The sequence below is a fragment of the Monodon monoceros genome, unplaced genomic scaffold, assembly GCF_005190385.1.
Source record: "Monodon monoceros isolate NGI ecotype Baffin Bay Population unplaced genomic scaffold, NGI_Narwhal_1 Super_Scaffold_15, whole genome shotgun sequence".
NCBI lineage: Eukaryota > Metazoa > Chordata > Mammalia > Artiodactyla > Monodontidae > Monodon > Monodon monoceros.
Genome location: NW_021703771.1, coordinates 80,092,898 through 80,109,456, shown reverse-complemented (window position 1 = coordinate 80,109,456; position 16,559 = coordinate 80,092,898). Strand labels below are relative to the sequence as shown.

At 49.4% G+C, this 16,559-nt stretch overlaps 1 protein-coding gene across 4 annotated transcripts in view; it reads right to left on the bottom strand.

Annotated features, from left to right (window-relative positions):
* The window catches only part of SYTL3 (synaptotagmin like 3), an 86,563-nt gene that overhangs the window by 26,328 nt on the left and 43,676 nt on the right, over positions 1 to 16,559 (bottom strand). For 3 of the 4 annotated variants that reach the window (XM_029223954.1, XM_029223958.1, XM_029223955.1), the window contains 5 exons: positions 11,309 to 11,360; positions 10,193 to 10,262; positions 8,569 to 8,647; positions 7,078 to 7,202; positions 2,987 to 3,121 (listed from right to left, as the gene is read on the bottom strand). In XM_029223954.1, the coding sequence (XP_029079787.1) occupies positions 2,987 to 3,121; positions 7,078 to 7,202; positions 8,569 to 8,647; positions 10,193 to 10,262; positions 11,309 to 11,360 (461 nt within the window). The remainder of the gene's footprint in view (positions 1 to 2,986; positions 3,122 to 7,077; positions 7,203 to 8,568; positions 8,648 to 10,192; positions 10,263 to 11,308; positions 11,361 to 16,559) is intronic. The other variant, XM_029223957.1, reaches the window with a different exon arrangement.

Here is a 16,559-nt window from a genome sequence, read left to right as displayed (position 1 = left end):
CAAAATGAGATAATAGCATTTATTATTATCCCATTTCCATGGACAAGATCGTTGTGAGAATGATCGGGAGGCGAAGCTCCTAGCTCTGCAGTTAGCACACAGTAGGCTTTCAATAATAGCTCTGATAGGAATGAATCCAACCATGTCACAAATATTTATTGAGTGCCACTGAAGTGTCAGGCACCGCACTGGGCACCTGGGTATTACAACAAATGATAAACCACAGGTAAGCTAATTATATAGCTGTAGAAGGTGATAAGAATGAACAGAGAGCAGGTGAAGGCAAGGCGGGCAGGGCAGGGGGTAGACCTCCTGAGAAGGTGACTTTGGAGCAAAGACTTGAAGGGAGGGAGGGAGGGAGGAAGCTTGGTGCCTGGGAGAGGGAACCACCCCAGGAATGCCCGGGGCAGGCATGAGTCTGGCTGTTCTAGGACCAGTGCCGCTGAGCGGAATGAGCAAGGGGGCAGGTGTGGATGGTGTGCAGCTCGTGCAGGGCCCCGTGGAGCACCGTGGGGCGGATCCTAGCCCATGTCCCTGCCGCTGCATTGGTTTCTGGGCCTTGAAGGAGCTTAGAGGCCAGTCTAGCGGACTGTGGACAGTTTGGGCTCCCTGGGAAGGAGGGTTTAGCCTCATCCTCCCGGATCAGCCTTCTAAAGGCTCAAACTAGCTGGAGTCTTTGGAGCCCGTATGTTACCTGGGGTGGAAGCAAACCTTCCCATGGATCTCAGAGAGGCTCCCAGAGGCCACTCCTATGCTTCGCCTGTCTGTACCCACCACGGGGTTCAACCCTAGGACAGAATGTTCTGGAGCCGCCCTTGCTTACTCCCCCCTCGGGGAAGCATTTCCTCAGTGCTTTCACCTTTCTCAACTATTCTCCACTATAAACACCGAGGAAGGTGCTCAGTCATCCTCCAACACCAGCGCTCCGAGACACCACCCCAGACTCTCATGACCTTAGGGCATCCAAGAAGCGGAGGGTAACTCCGTCTGGCTCTGCTAGGACCGCTGTGCTGTGCGACCAGGACAGGAGGCTGCCCTCAGCACGAGTTGGGAAGGGCTCACAAGAGGAGCTGTGTGAACTGAACAGCTACTGCCTTGGACAGCACAGTCCTAGACTGTTCAAGAATCCTTAACAAACACCATACTCTACTCGGGTTTGAAATTGCCAGGGCTCAACCTGTGTGTTTCTGAAACCTCACCGTGCATATGAATCTCCTAGGGCTCTTGTTAAATTGTAGGTTCGGACTCCAGCAGGCCTGGGGTAAGGCTGGAGATTCTGGTTTCTGACAAGCGCCCAGGTGGCGCCAGCGCTGCTGGGTCCCACATTGTGAGTAGTGAGTGTGCAGAGCAGGGGTCTTCACGGAGGCAGGACCACCCACAGGAGACAGGGGCTGGAGCCAACAGATGGGCTGGAGCTGCTGGCATTTAGTGGATTGAATCAAGGATGTCAGCTATTCTTCAAGGTCTAGCCTGCTTCTGCCGTGACTTCTGAATACCCGACTGGACATTCGTGGAGACTGGGGAAGTCTGTCTGATGTGCACACCATGTTCCACTAAAACGCAACAACCCCAAGGAACAGAAAGGTTAAAGTACTAGCTCTGGACCACACTCCTTGCCACTAAAGGAGGTGGAAGGTGAACCAAGACGTTGGTCTCTAGAAGCTGAGTTCTTAACCACTGTATTTCGCCACGGAATATGAGCATCATTTGATTCCCAAGGCAATCCAGTGAGATGAACAACTCTTCAGACTTCCCCGGCGGTCCAGGGGTTAAGGCTCCGTGCTTCTAATGCAGGGGGCGCCGGTTCGATCCCTGGTTGGGGAACTAAGACCCCACATGCTGTGCGGTATTGCCAAAAAAAAAAAGAACAACTTTGATACCATCTCCTTGATGAGGACTCTGAGGTCTAGGGAGTCTTTATGATTGTTTAAGATCACTGAATAAGTCAAAGACCCATGACTGTAACTGAAGCCACACGGCCCCTCACCCAAGGCTCCATCTAACATATCAAGCACATATCACATGTTTAGGCACAGAGTAAACATTCATTCAATGTTTTTGAATAATGAATAAAGTAATAAAAAGGCCTGCCTATGAACAGACACTACATTTAAAACACCACAAAGCAATCTCAAAAAAAAGAGGAAGCAAAGTTGGAGGAGTTTACTCAACTTCAAGACTTCCTACAAAGCAACAGTAATCATGTCAGTGTGGCCTTGGCATAAGGACAAAGAGATCATTGGAGCACGATAGAGAACCTAGGAAAACATCCACATTTATATGGTCATTTGATTTTTAACAAAGACACCAAAGTCAATGGAAAAATGAGTCTTTTTTTTTTTTTTTAAATGGTGCTGGAGGGGACTTGCCCGGTGGTCCAGTGGTTAAGATTCTGCACTTCCACTGCAGGGGGGTGCAGGTTCGATCCCTGGTTGGGGAACTAAGATCCCACATGCCACGAGACGTGGCCAAAATAAATAATAAATGGTGCTGGAATAACTGTGTATTCATATGGGGAAAAATGAACCTCAGTCTGTACCTTACACCATTCACAAAAAGGAATGAGCTGGAGCATGGACCACACATAAAAGCTAAACTTTTATAAAGCTTCTAGAAGAAAACATAGGAGAATATATCTCCATGACTTATGGGTAGATAAGACAGAGAAGTAACCATGAAAGAAAAATCTGACGAATCAGACTTCATCAAAACTAAACACTTCTCATCCAAAGACACCACCACTTATTATTAATTACTCTCTGTATGAATGAAAACGTTCACAATAAGATGTAAAAAAGAAAACCACCATCAGAGTACAGCAAGGCTTTTCCCAGCTCTCAAGCTAAATAAAATATCACCTCCGCGCTCTATGTTACGCTCCAGTTTATCCCACAAGACAACACGGCACTCGTGTCGCCTAACAATCCAAGTTGACGTCATGGCAACAACCACACATCGCGTGTCAAAGATATCAGACAAGACTCACGTGTCTCAAGCCTCCTGAGAATAAAGTGTTGGGCGCTGGACTGAATGAGCTACCCTCTTGCTTCAAAACAGGGCTAGTAGGGCATTTGGGACTCTCTTGATTAAGAGGATTCAAAATATCCGGTGCGCTGACCTTCTGAAAAAGAAAACAGGGAATTAGCATAGTACAGCCTGCATCCCAGTTTGAGTTTGTTCAAATGTGATGACTTCAGCGAGCACGGCCTGCATGTCACTAATATGCAAACTTCCGGGTGCTGAGTAAGAGGCCACACTTCCGTTTGGATAAATGCCTACACACACGGGGCCCCAAGACAGACATCACCAAGCTTAGGGACATTCATGAACAGTGATGGGTGGGTTACTTATGGATTAGTACAAGTCTTAAAGAAACTGATGTCCACATTTGACCTTATTAATGATGCAGGCATTTAATCACATGAAATATAGTATTCAGCCTGACAGCCTCTAATGTGCTCATAAAAAAAAGGAAAAAAATCAAAATACGTCTCTAAATTTTATAAAAATTTTTTTTAATAGTTGGTACTTATATAACATGTACATCTTGTGCTTTCTGATATGGTAGCCACTAGCCACATGGCGCTATTTAAATTCCAATCAGTTAAAATCAAATAAAATAAATTCAACTCCTTGGTTACAATAGACACATTTCAAGTGCTCAGTAACCACATGTGGCAGTGGCAGGAAAGTTCTGTCGGACAGTGCTAGTACAGAGCAGGGAGGTAAACCTCGTCCTGGTCGAAAAGACAAAGTTTCCAAATCAAGACTTTAGGTTTTGACGTTGGGTTGGAAGTAGAACTTGGAAATATAAACAGCTGCACTATGGTCATAATTTTCAGGAATAAAAAGCTAAGACTATTACAGAACAAATGAAAGACGTGATTACCTCTAGATTATTTTCATGCTCTCGATTCCCAGAACTCAACTCAATTCTATCAGACATTTGTTAAGCAACACTCTATTCAATGTGTCGCTGCTCTACATCCTGGGAGTGGGAAGAAGCTGGGGGGGGGGGGGGGGGGGGCGGCGGGAGGGAGGAGAAGATGCCTGTCTGCCCTCCACAGGCTCACTAGTCATCAGAAATACACACCATTAAAATGGAAGTATGAGCCACGTCAACGGGAAAGAGTGGGAGGCCTTATGCAGAAGAGGCACCTGGGATGGTCTTCAGTGGGAGTGTGACCTGAGTGGGTGTCAAGGGCTGGCTGGGGAAAGACCCAAAGGTAAGGCATCCCGAGTGGAGGGGCTGTCATGATGGTCAGGTATGGAGCATGTTCCTAGACCTGCTAGAGGCCAAAGCAACTGCAGAGACGCAAGAGGCCTGGCAGAGACTCGGACGCGAGATCACACACGCACAGTGATGCGTGATGTCGTCCAGAGGACAGGTAGCTCGGGGACACTAAAGCGTGGGCACAGGGGAGAAGACATAGGGCTGGAGGAGCCGGAGATCCAAAGGGAGGATTTCAGAAATGAAGGTGTTAGAAAAGGTTTTTCGTATAGTTCAAAAGCCCGTGCGCTACACCTACTGAAGTCTGCGCACCTAGAGCCCGTGCTCCGCAACAAGAGAAGCCACCGCAATGAGAAGCCTGTGCACCGCCACAAACAGTGTCCCCCGCTCGCTGCAACTAGAGAAAGCCCGTGCCCAGCAACGAAGACCCAACACAGCCAAACATAAATACATTTAAAAAGTATTAAAAAAAAAAAATAAAGATGTACTCTTCACACTCCAACCCTGTAATTATTTAGCATTTACAGATCATGCCATGGTTACTGAGTACGTTATAAACATTTGGCTAAATTTCTCTTTGAAACAGCCATATCCTCAAGTGGGGAGAAAGAATGGCTACAAAGTCATGAGCATGTCCTGCCAAGAGTGTAGTGGTGAAGTGGACACACACTGGACAGAGGGTCTACACAGTGGAGGCTCTCTAGCCACGGCCCCCCCAGTTCGTCCTCACTTCTACCCTTGAGCACCACCAGCCCTTCAGAGAACCCTGCACTCGTCCGGCAGGCCCGGGAGGGTGATACCACAGATGCCCCGTTACGTCAGCTCCAGAGCGGCAGGAGCTACGCCTACAGGTACTTGGGATGCCCCAGCGTGTGGCACATGACGCCAGAAGTGGGAACCGTGCCAGTTTGCAAACGTTGCTGGCATCTCCTGGCAGGCATTACAGGAATGGTCCCTGGAGCAGGCTCCACCTGGCCCTGCCACCCTGACCACGTTCCCTCTGGGTCATCTCTCGGCCCCAGAATCCTCATCTTTAATGGGACAGTAACAGCACAGACCTCACAGGGTTCTTTAAGGATTAAAAAAGTTAATTTGTTCTCCTATGTGGGGCGTATAATGAAGAGGTTACGAGTTTAGAATCGTACAAACCTGGGTTCTGTTCCTAGCTCCACCTTTTACAAGCTATTGCTACGAGACAAGGTGGGTAACCTCTCACTAAAACTCAGGTTCTAGATCTTTACCGTGGGAGTAACAATATCTTTCTCAGGAATTTTGTAAGTATGAAACGTAATAAAGTAGGTGACAAACGCTCCATCGTGCCCAGAACACGGTGCCGCCTAAACGCACACTGACCCTCTCCTCCATCCATTGATTCAGGGACAGCAGGTAGGGCGGTGGAGACGACAGGAACTCACACTTGTCTGCACCTGAGGGTGTCAAAGACCTTCCGTATACACATCACGCACTCTCCAAGCCCTGCTCTTACAGTGAGGTCCGAGGACCGCGGCGGCACTGCCTGCTCACCGGCGAGTGCCTTAGAAACACACCTGAGATCCTGCATCTCACGCCCATCCCAGATCCACCGACTCGGAATCTGTATTTCCACAAGATCCCCAAGTGACTCACATACGCGTTAAAGTGGAGAATCTCTGCTCCAGAGTTCGCCCTCCAAACTAAGACTGCCCACCATTTCTGGTTATGTCACCAGGTCCATGTGACAATCTCCCTAAGCCTCAGTAAGTGTAAACAGGGTCACGTGCACTACCCACCTCGAGGGGTGCTGTGAGGGTAAAAAGAGAGCCCAGGTAAAGCTTTTAGCAAGAGCCTGGCACATAGTAACAAGTGCTGGTAATTTAGGTTTATATTTAGATAACTTAGGTAGCAGTTTAGCTGCTATGTTATCTCAGGGCATCTTTACAAGATCACTGTGCTGCTCTGGGCAGAACAGGTATTATCACCTGCATTCCCTGGGGGGAGGGGGGCAGGGGGTATTCGGAGGCTCAGGGAGTTCAAGTGATGTGATGGGGATGGAGGCTGGATTTAGCATCTTGAGAGCATGTGGAAGTCCCAGCAGGAGAGTAAGGCTGTGCTCACCCGCTTGCCTACATAACAGTCTGTCTGGGGACATCCTGAATAGAGCCCACTGCTGCAGAGAAGGGCACTTGTCCTGTCCAGCTAACCAAAGCTGTCACATCAACCCTGAAAACAGCCAGGTGGTGGCACCTGCCACAGCCAGGTCACCTCAGCCGGACTAGAACCCAGGTTTTCTGACCCTAAAGTCCGCTTCCCCTCACACTCCAGTGCATCTGCCTCTGGCTCGGTCAATCCTGGTGGAAAGAGTAATCCTTTCCCTAAAGGCCTTTATTAGGTGAGATCTCTTGCAGTTTAGGTACGTGGAGAGTCTCCCTCACGATCACACCTGAACGTGCAGCGTTTATGGTTTCAATATCAATCAGAGATCGGGACAGATTTTAACCAGAGGTTATTGGAAGCAGGACATAGGACAGAACGAGTGTATCCACAGACCAGGAATAACTGGGCACACTGCAGGCCTGCCTTTGCCTTTCGTGTGGCCTTGCAGCCAGCAGGGAGCTTCGGGGGTCACATGGAAGCCCCGGGGGCTTGGAAAGAGATGGAAGCCTTTCCCTGTTCTGAACCACTTTCCAAATTCAATGAAATTGAATTGTAACCCTCATTTGGCCTGTACCCGCACCCCAGCCAATGGACGGGCTTATAAGTACGTTTTTCAGACTGCTCGCTAGTTAACTATGAAGTAAAAGGATGAAGAAACCTATGGAGAAAACGGGCAGAAGGGTGATCTTGGGGCGGCCGGAGGCCTGGGATACCCTGGTGGTGACGTTGACCGCGGTGTCGGACTGGCTTCTCCTCTCCGACCGGCCCTCACACTGCCTGGGACCCACAGCTGGGCGTTGCTTGTCAGAGGTCATGTCGTTCTGCGACTTGGAGAGTTCTAGAAAATCAATACAAGGATGACAGGTGGGAGCACGCAGCTTTGCCAGGACCTGTGGGAACCCTCCTCCGGGATTCCTGCACCCCGAGCTCTGGGGCCAGGAGGAGAGTCCCCAACACCGCGCTGGACCCGGGGCACCTGCACAGGACTGAGGGGCTGGATCCTGAACGTGGGTGACTGTGTGTCCCCACATCTCTGCAGGCGGAGCCACCGTCAGGGTGGGGTTCACGGGCGACCTCCCGACCCAGGTTACTCTGCATTCAGGGCACAGGTCCCGAGTGTCCGGTTGTCCAAATGCAAAGAAGGCAGCCGAACAAACGAGCTGTTTTTTTACAAAGATTGTATAACTAGATACCACATCTTGAGATGAAAGCAAGACTTGGGGTATCCTTATAACCATTTCGGGAAGCAAACCCTGAAAAGATGACTTAAAATTTATTTTTTGCAGTATAATAGTCTAGAATAAAGATGAGTGAAGGGAAGAGGAAGGACCCACACACAGTGAGAGCCTCTCAAAGGTGAATGCGTCCTTTAAAAAGAGCTTCCTTTTCCCATGAGATCCTTGTCTCTATCTTGAAACTACCTTTAGAGTAGCGCCGTCCAACAGGGAGATAATACAGCTCACATATGTCATTTTAAATATTCTAGTAACCTCACTTTAAAAACTAAAAAGAAACAGGTAAAATTAATTTTAATACTATATTTCATTTAATGCAAAATATCCAATGTATTGTGAAAATATATAATCGATAGTAAAATTATTAATGAAAAATTTCACTCTTTTTTCGATACTAAGTTTCCGGAATTCAATGTGTATTTCACTCCGGCCCCATTTCAAGAGCCACGTGTGGTTAGAGGTTACCATATAGGAGAGTGCAACTCCAGAGCACGCCTCTGTCTTCTGATCCACCATGAATCCTCAGGCTTTGCTATTTATTAGGTATCTCCTGCATGCACTGAGCAGGGGTAAGGCTGTGGATCATCTCTTTTCTCTAGAGGAGATCCTGCACATGCCCCGCCAAAGCGCCTGGGTATTCATCTTTTCCCCCAAGATGTGTCAGAGCCCCTCCTCTCCAAGAGCAGTGCCAACCACACTGTTCTCAAGTCTACTGTCTGGAATCTTTGGGGCATCCTTCTACACCAGGCAGCTAGAAAGGTCCCAACACACACCAGCCCCTCAGAGCTGTCGCTGATGCAAATACAGGTGGAGAGGAGGAGGGGTGAAGGGCCCAGGGCTGTGGCTTTCCCCAGGAGCCAGAGACAGAGAGTGGTCCTTCCCCAGCCAAGGTCACCGGCCAGGCCTTGGCCAGTGGGAATGGCTGGCCTGGACGGTGGTAGAAGAACCCCTGGAGAAGCATCCACTTACTTTTCATGTGGGTGGTGACAGACAGAAACAAATTTTCCACAGACTTATTAAATCCTTTAAACTGACCAAGTTCCTGGAACTAAAAGAGAGACAGAAGGAGAGAGAATGAGAGTTATGTCTGATGACCTGTCTCCCCTGGCAGCCTCCAGGCCGCCAACCCCCAAACCCAGGCACGTGTGGGCGAGGGTGGGTGTGCGTTCTCGGGTTGTGTGCGGACGTGCGTGTGTGTCTGGGGCAGAGGGCACTGTCCTCTCTTTACTCAGCTTCTCTCCTCTGAGTTTTGACACCTGCATTAAAGGCAGGGGCATCACCGTGGGGTTGTTGACAAGATAGCAACTACCTCAAAGAAATAACAGCTGACACTTCATGGGCTCGAAGACTGTACCACGTAAATTCCTGCTTCTTTAGCCTCCTCCTCTTAGGACCCCACCCCAGCTCTGCACAGAAGGGACGCCAATACAGGCAGAATGCACGTGACACAAGGGCTGAGGGTGGTACCAGGGACAAGGTAAGCAGACTGGAGCCAATGGTTAGCTCCACCTCCCACAACAGAAGAGAGAAGCAAAAGGAAGAGAAACAACAGAAATGGGATCCCTCCCCTGTGCGAGTCTCATCCACCCACCTACCCATCCATCCACCCACCCACCCACCCACCCACCCATCCATCCACCCACCCATCCATCCACCCATCCATCCACCCACCCCCCCCAGGAATATGTCTTGAGCACATCTGTGCTTGAGTAACTTCAGAGCACTTAAAATCTCTCTCTAGGAGAAAGTAGAGCAGAATTTTGAAGGTCACTCCGGGGTCTCAGTTTGAATTTGAAAAAAGAATATATATTCTCTCTCTCTCACCAGCAGACAGGTATATCCTCCTTTGTTCAGATATAGTTACTCCCCTTAATACACAGAGTAATAACAACGAAAATAATCAAGACCATGTGTTTCTATGGCACTTTACAGTTTCCAAGTACCAGCAGAGACGTTATTTTGTTAATTTCTCACACCACCCACGGGGGGTGAACCAGACGAGAAGAATTATTTCCACCTCCCAGGTGGAAGCCCAGGTAAGTCCCCCATGATCACACAGCTAACTTCCTTGGACGGAAACAGTCCTGGTCTTCTTTATGTTAGCGCCTACAAACCCTCAAAGGCACACACGCACATTTCCACAGATACTCCCAGGCCTGCGAATCACACACCTGTGCATCAACCTGTATTTCCCTTTCCGCCCCCAGAGACCCCTGACCCGTGGCAGCCCATCCAGAACCCCACGCTCAAGGGCACAGTTAGGGGAGAGGACCAACAAAATGACAAGAGTAAAAAGATGGGGATGCAGGGTGCAGGCGAGGACATGGGGTACAGGCAGCACATGCGTCCACTGACAGTGCGGGGGACGGGGGGATGGTCCCATGGCCCCCAGAGCGTGATGGAAGCGCAGACACCAGGCAGGGCCCAGCACTCCCCAGCCTCCGATCGGGGCCCCCATTCTCTCGCCTTATGACCCACTCCAGCCATGGCTGGATCCCTTTGCCGTGAGGCTCAAGCTTGCAGGTTCCCCCTCTCCTCCTCTACTTCTCTCGCATTTCCCCTTCCCAGGAGGCACACAGAACAGGCACGTTACCCTGCCAGGGCCGCCGCCGCACTGGCTTTCACTGAGAGGGGGTGGAGAAGAAGGAACCACGGAAATTTTGCTGCCGAGGAAAAATACAAGGGTAAGAAAGGAGATGTGAGTCTTAAAATACTAGTCTTGGAAATACACAACATTTGTATTTATCCTATAATTCAAGTTCTCTGCCTTTTTTTTTTTAAACACTGCCTCACTTTTCAGAAGAGGGGTCAGCAGCCTGCCTGGATCTGCTCTGCACAGGGCCTGATTCCCTGGGGGCTGGAATGTGGGAAATGGGCATCATGTGGTCTAAGGTCTGGGCGTTGCACTCCATCTGTGTGTTGCAAAATAGCTGGGGTGCTCGGGACCGGCTCTGTGGCCTATGGCTGCTCTGGAATCCGGGCTCCACACGTGTGTGCCGTGTGGACTTGAGCGTCCTCTCAGTGGACACCATGCAGCAGAATGCCCCAAATGTCATGGATGTAAAAACTGACCATAAGAGCAATTAGAAGTTTGTGCTAGAAGTTTGTGCTAAAAGAAGTGGGGGTGGGGGTGGGGGGATGGAGTAAAAAAATGAAAAAGTCCTGAGATTGGAAAATCTCACCATGAGCAAGAAAAAAGCTGCTGGTGGAGAGCTTCCAGTAATACTTTAATAAATTCAGCACAGTCAGGTGTGTGAATTACTGCTATAGCTTCAGGATGGCTGGGCGTTCAGTAAAGTTACTGTGTCTCAGGCCAATATTCAAATCCATCAATGTTTATTCCACAAATGTCTCCAAGGTGTCAAGCACTGGGCAAGATGTTGCCGACATGAATGATTCATAAAGGCAAATGCTTGGTTTAGAATCTCACTGGACATGCCATCAAAAACAATATTTAGTTTGCTTACAAGATTTCAGAATTCAAGAAACAAAATGTTTTGTGAGAAAATCCTACGCTAGCTCCTTCTAGCTTTTCATAAGAATCTGGAAACATCTCTGAATCTTTCTCAGGCACTTTATCATCTTTTTAAAAAAAGTTACATTCCAAAGCAGTGACATCTGAAAGTCAAGAGATCTGTAAGTTCTTTCAGCACGTCCTTAGTGCTCTAGCCCGAGGGCCCAGGACGGCCTGTCCTTTGACAACACTCACCTCAGCTTCTGATAAGATTTCAAGAGCTTTGCTCCAGCTGTCTCGTGCTTGCCTGGAAGAGATAACAATAAAGGTCATTTATTACTAAGAATATAACTTAGATGATGCAGATACAGGACGCAATAAATTAAAATTATTTTTCTAATATCACATCTTGTGATTAAAAAGACACCATTTTGGGGTGACAGAGATGCTCTAAAATCAGACTGTAGTGATGCATAACTCCATACTCCATAACTTTCATCAAAAATCATGAAATTGTACATTCAAATAGGTGAATTTTGTGTTCTATAAATTATGTTCCACTAAAGCTGCTGTTATACACACACACACACACACACACACACACACAGAGTAAGAGACCATACTTGCTGGAAATGACCGCTTTTATTGAAAGTTGATGCTGGATTAGATTTTTAAATTCTGGATAATTTGAAAACCAGTTCATGCTTCTAAGCTTCCATTTGTCCTTCGGAAACATTTCATAACGGAATGACTACATTCCTTTAAACATTCTTTGTTATGGAGATTAATTCAATCTTTTAAAAAATGTAATCTACTTATTTCTAGTTATAGAGGCTAATAAGTTCCTAAATAAGACTCCATCTGATAATAGTACTCTTTTTGTTTCAAGGAAAGGGGATTTTATGATGTATTAAGACCCCCAAAATAGAATTCTCCAAGTCCGCAGTTCTGTGAACACAATGTTTCCTGGCCCAGTGCAAGGGGAGAGGTCAGCCCACTGCCACCCCGACCCCAGCTGGAGGCCAGAAGTGGATTCTGCTGCTCTGGGAAGTTCCCTAGAGGCTCCACAATGCCCAACACAGCTGAGGACCGCCAGACCTGCCATCCTAGGAGGTCAGTGGAGCTCCCGTCTTGTGTGTTCGGAAGGCTTTAATCCATCCCAAAGAAAGACAGGTATTCATGTCTTCTCCGTAAGATAGGAGGAAGGGCGGGGATAATAAGACAATCAGGAATTACAGGGAGGCCTTTGGGAGGAGGGCATATGGCTCTGATACCAAGTCGAAAACCTTAAAGCTGGGGACAGCTAACCCCTCAGCTGACCTTGAGCTGACCGCCACCCCGTCAGGGGTCCTAAATTAGGGGGCTCAGGGAGCACATCGGCCCTGAAATCCTATCTCAGATTTTGAGTCCACCTGCCCGTGTGCATTTTTCTGGGGTTCACAATGGTGGTCACCAAATTCTAACAGGAGTCTCTGAGCCATGTCCCTGCCCCACCACAAAATAATTCTTTAAGAACAAAAAAGGCCTCACCCAAAGGCTGAGTGCCCAGCTAGCAGAACCAGCTAGTAATGGGTGAAATCCCATATCTGCGGGACCCACAGGAAAGAAGAGAGCCAGGCCAGAAGCAAAAAGACAGCCACCCTAAGTGCACTGGAGTTTCGAAAGCAGAGAAAAACAAGGCAAAGAGAAAGGAGAGAGAGAGACGCCGTTCGTCCAGCCTGTCCTGGGTGAAAATGCAGAATCCAGGGGACAGGGCGCTGGCGAGCGGTGGGCTGTGTCACAGCTCAGGCGCTGCCGGCCCCTCCCCACTGCCCTGCCACCTCAGCCCCTCGTCCTCTCGACCCTCGACTGTTGTGGTCGCTTCCCAGAGGCACAGCCACCAGCTACAGCCCCTCCCTCCAAGCTGATGCTCTCTCCTCCGCTTACAGTCCCCCAGTGGCTCCCTACTGCCTTCGCGGAGGTCCCAGCCCCACTGGCATCCCTGGGCCTCCAGCCCGTTCTCCACTTACCCCGCCCCACCTCCCCAGGCTAATTGCCCTTCTACCTCAGGCCCGTACCTCCCTCCTAAACCCCAGCTTAGGCCCTGTCGCATTTCTAAATACCCGTCCTGAGCCCCAGGAGGCCCGGCCCACGCGCAGGTCTCTGCTGCCCCCTGCTGGCTGCACCGGGCCGCACCGCCAGATGGCAAACATTCTAGGCTCTATACCTTCTCTGTCCCATGCCCTCAACGTTGCACTTGGGACAGCAGCCACAGACAATGTTAAAGAGTGGGGGCGTGTCTGTGTTCTGATAGTGGACATAGAAATTTGAATTTCCTGTGTTTTGCGTGTCACAAATATTATTCTTTTGACCATTAAAAAATGTAAAACCCGTTCTTAGCTCATGCAAAGTACGAAAACAGGCAGAAGGATAGGTTTGGGCCGAGGGACCTAGTTTGCCCCACGTCCTTGCTGCTCCACGTGTGGATGGCAGCCCTCGGCAGGGCACCGGCGGGGAGCTTGTGAGCAATGCAGAGTCCCAGGCCAACCCTAGCCCTGCAGGGTGGGCCTCTGCTCGCGGAAGGTTGAGGAGTGCCACCCTGTGGCTCTGTCCCTGTTTATTGCCATTTTGATTTTTTTCCCCCTTCTGTTCCTCAGCCATTTCTTACCAGAGGCTTCCTTAAAAAGCACTAAATATTTACTTTTTTTTTTTAATGCATGTAACTACTATGAGGAAATGCTCGTGCAAAGACGCCCCCCCTTCCCCCAAGGTCTCCTGACAGGCAGGCTGGGGCCCTGCTCTGGCTGCCTCGTTAGGCCTCACAGGGAGCAGCTGTGGGTCAGGGCCCCCAGGATCCTAGGCTTTGGGGCACGTTCAGGGAGGCGCAGTGGCATTTATTAGAAGCTAACTGTCCGCCAGGGGCTGTGCGGGGCACTCTGCATGCATTTGCTCCGTGGTTCGTCACCAGGTGTCATCCCAATTCTATAAGTGAAAACCGAGGCTCGCAGGTATTGTGCAACGGGTCCTGGGCTCAGCTCTCCCTGCTGCCACCCACCCTCCGGAGCACACACGACGTCCTGTCCTCTGCTAGCAACTCACAGCCCAAGTGGCTACAAAAGAAACTTTGACCGGCATAAGAAAGCTGCTTAGGGTTGAGCTGTGTCCTCTATGAAAAGATATGTTGAAGCCCTACCCACAGGCAACTGTGAATGTGACCTTATTTCGAGATAGAGCCTTTGCAGATCAAGTGCAGGTGAGGACATTAGGGCAGGTCCTGAGCCAATAGGACTGGTGTCCTTGTAAAAAGGGAAAATTTGGACACAGAGGCAGACAGGCACAGAGGAAAGGTAAGGAGGCGATGGCGGTGTCACGACAGAGGCAGAGACTGGAGTGGTGTCCACAAGCCAAGGAACACCAAGGGTCGCTGGGAACCGACGGGAGCTGGAAGAGGCAGCGAGAGATTCTCCCCGAGAGCCCGCAGAGGAAGCATGGTCCCTCTGACAACTTGACTTTGGACTTCCAGCCTCCAGAACTGTGAGACAATACGTCTCTGCTGTTCAAAGCCACCCAGTTTGCACTTTGTTACAGCAGCCGGGGAAAACTACTACAGAGGTCCCCGTGTGATTCGGTCCCTACCGACCTGTCCAGTGCCACCTGCTGCCACCCCCGTCCCATTTGCAGGTCCAGCTGAAGCTGCACTTTCCTGATGCCCCACACCCACGAGACTGCACCTCTTCCACACCACTTGCTCTGTCCTTCTAAGTGGTTTATTCTCCAGATTCTGGGCCTGTCCTCACCAGGCTGGCCTCCTCATGGGTGCCACGCACACTTGCTTTGAAATTCCTCTGACCGCACTGCAATCACTGGCATATGTCTGTCTCCCCCACTAGATGGTGACAACTTTGAGGACACGGGCCTTGTCGTATGTATCTCACTGTCCCCAGCACCCAGCAGAGGGCTTGCCATGCAGAGGTGGTTACAATAAATGACAACAATAGAAACCAACGCTATTTTAACAATAAGCGTGACATCATTTAATAAGCCGTACCAAATATGTATGAAACAAGGTCATCATTTTTTCACCACTTGGCCTAATTTCATCCATTTGTTCACATTAATTGCATGTAATACACATGGGCTCTTTACAGAGTTAAGGATAACGGGACACAACCTCTGCTCATAAGCAGGAGCTTATGCTGCTGTAAGCAACCCCATGAACCGCAGGACGGAGCAGAGGCTTCTCGATCAAAAACCAACCTGCAACTGGCACAAGCACATCCGTGGCATCATTATACATCTAAGTATTACTGTACATACTGTATCTACTTCTGTATCTAAAAACAGTAGGGATAAGGCAACATACTTCAGGTGTTCATAAAGTCCTCTAGAATGGATGCCCATCTTGAGCCAGGCTCCAGTGTGACACTGGCCGAGAACCCCAGTTGCCTACCAGCCAGCACCCTGGGCCTCAGGTCCTGCCACAGATGCCATGCCCTGTCACCCCGACACTTCTCTCTGGGGTGACGTGGTTCCCAGGAAAGAGGGCACAGGGCAGACTCCCTGGAATGCTCCAGTGCAACTCTGTCAACCAGCCACATCACGTGGTCATAGGCGACTGCGGGGCCTCACATCCTGAAGCGTGGGATCTGTGTAGCTTAGTCTTTTTCCAAGACATGGTCGTTAACTTCCCCTCCTACACTGTAAGGCCCCACAGAAGCCCTTCACCACGTAAAGTCACGGACACCCAGAGAGCCATGTCAGACAGCTGTGGAGCAAACAGACAGGGCCAACAAACGGAAGGGTGGCCTGGCCCAGAGCCGCCTCTCTGCTGGGGCCCATGGAGCGGGAGAGAAGCATCCTTCATAAGAAACCATACCGTGCAGTTCCAGGTGTGACCCAAAGCAAAGCGCAGGTAGGTCTACCCACACAGAGCCTCCCTGGGAACTATACAAATACACTCCTTCATCAAAGATGCTTTGTCCACCCCTAAGAGTTGGTTGTAATATATGGGTTTTGTTAGAACAACACATCTTGCTGCGTCTTCCAGGAAAAATCATCACAGTGAACACACAAACCTAGGATGTCTATGATACGAACAGTAGCCCCTCAGATGTGGCTCCCTCGTACAGTGCCCAACCTGTCCAACTGTATACGACAGTCCTGAGGGTTGGCCCACACTGGAGCTTAAGTACCCTCCAAATGCTAGAAAAAGGTGACTAAAACCAGAGGTTCGGTGTGTGTGTTGGCGGAGGGGGGGCGGTATTGGACAATTATCTGTTTCAGGACTTTTTTCTTTCATAGGAAAGAAAAGGTCTCTAGGACAATAAAGTTTTAAACCAACCTTTGGCTCACTTACGCAAAGTGGAAAAATCTCTCCAAAAAATTGACCTAAAAAATCCCTCAGAATGTGAAGAATCTTGATATCCTGTCATAAATGGTTTCAGAGCTGGATTCCAGAACCTTTTTAGGTATATTTTAGCCCTTATGGAAGTTTCAGCTTAAATAGCACTGGGGCCAAGACACCATT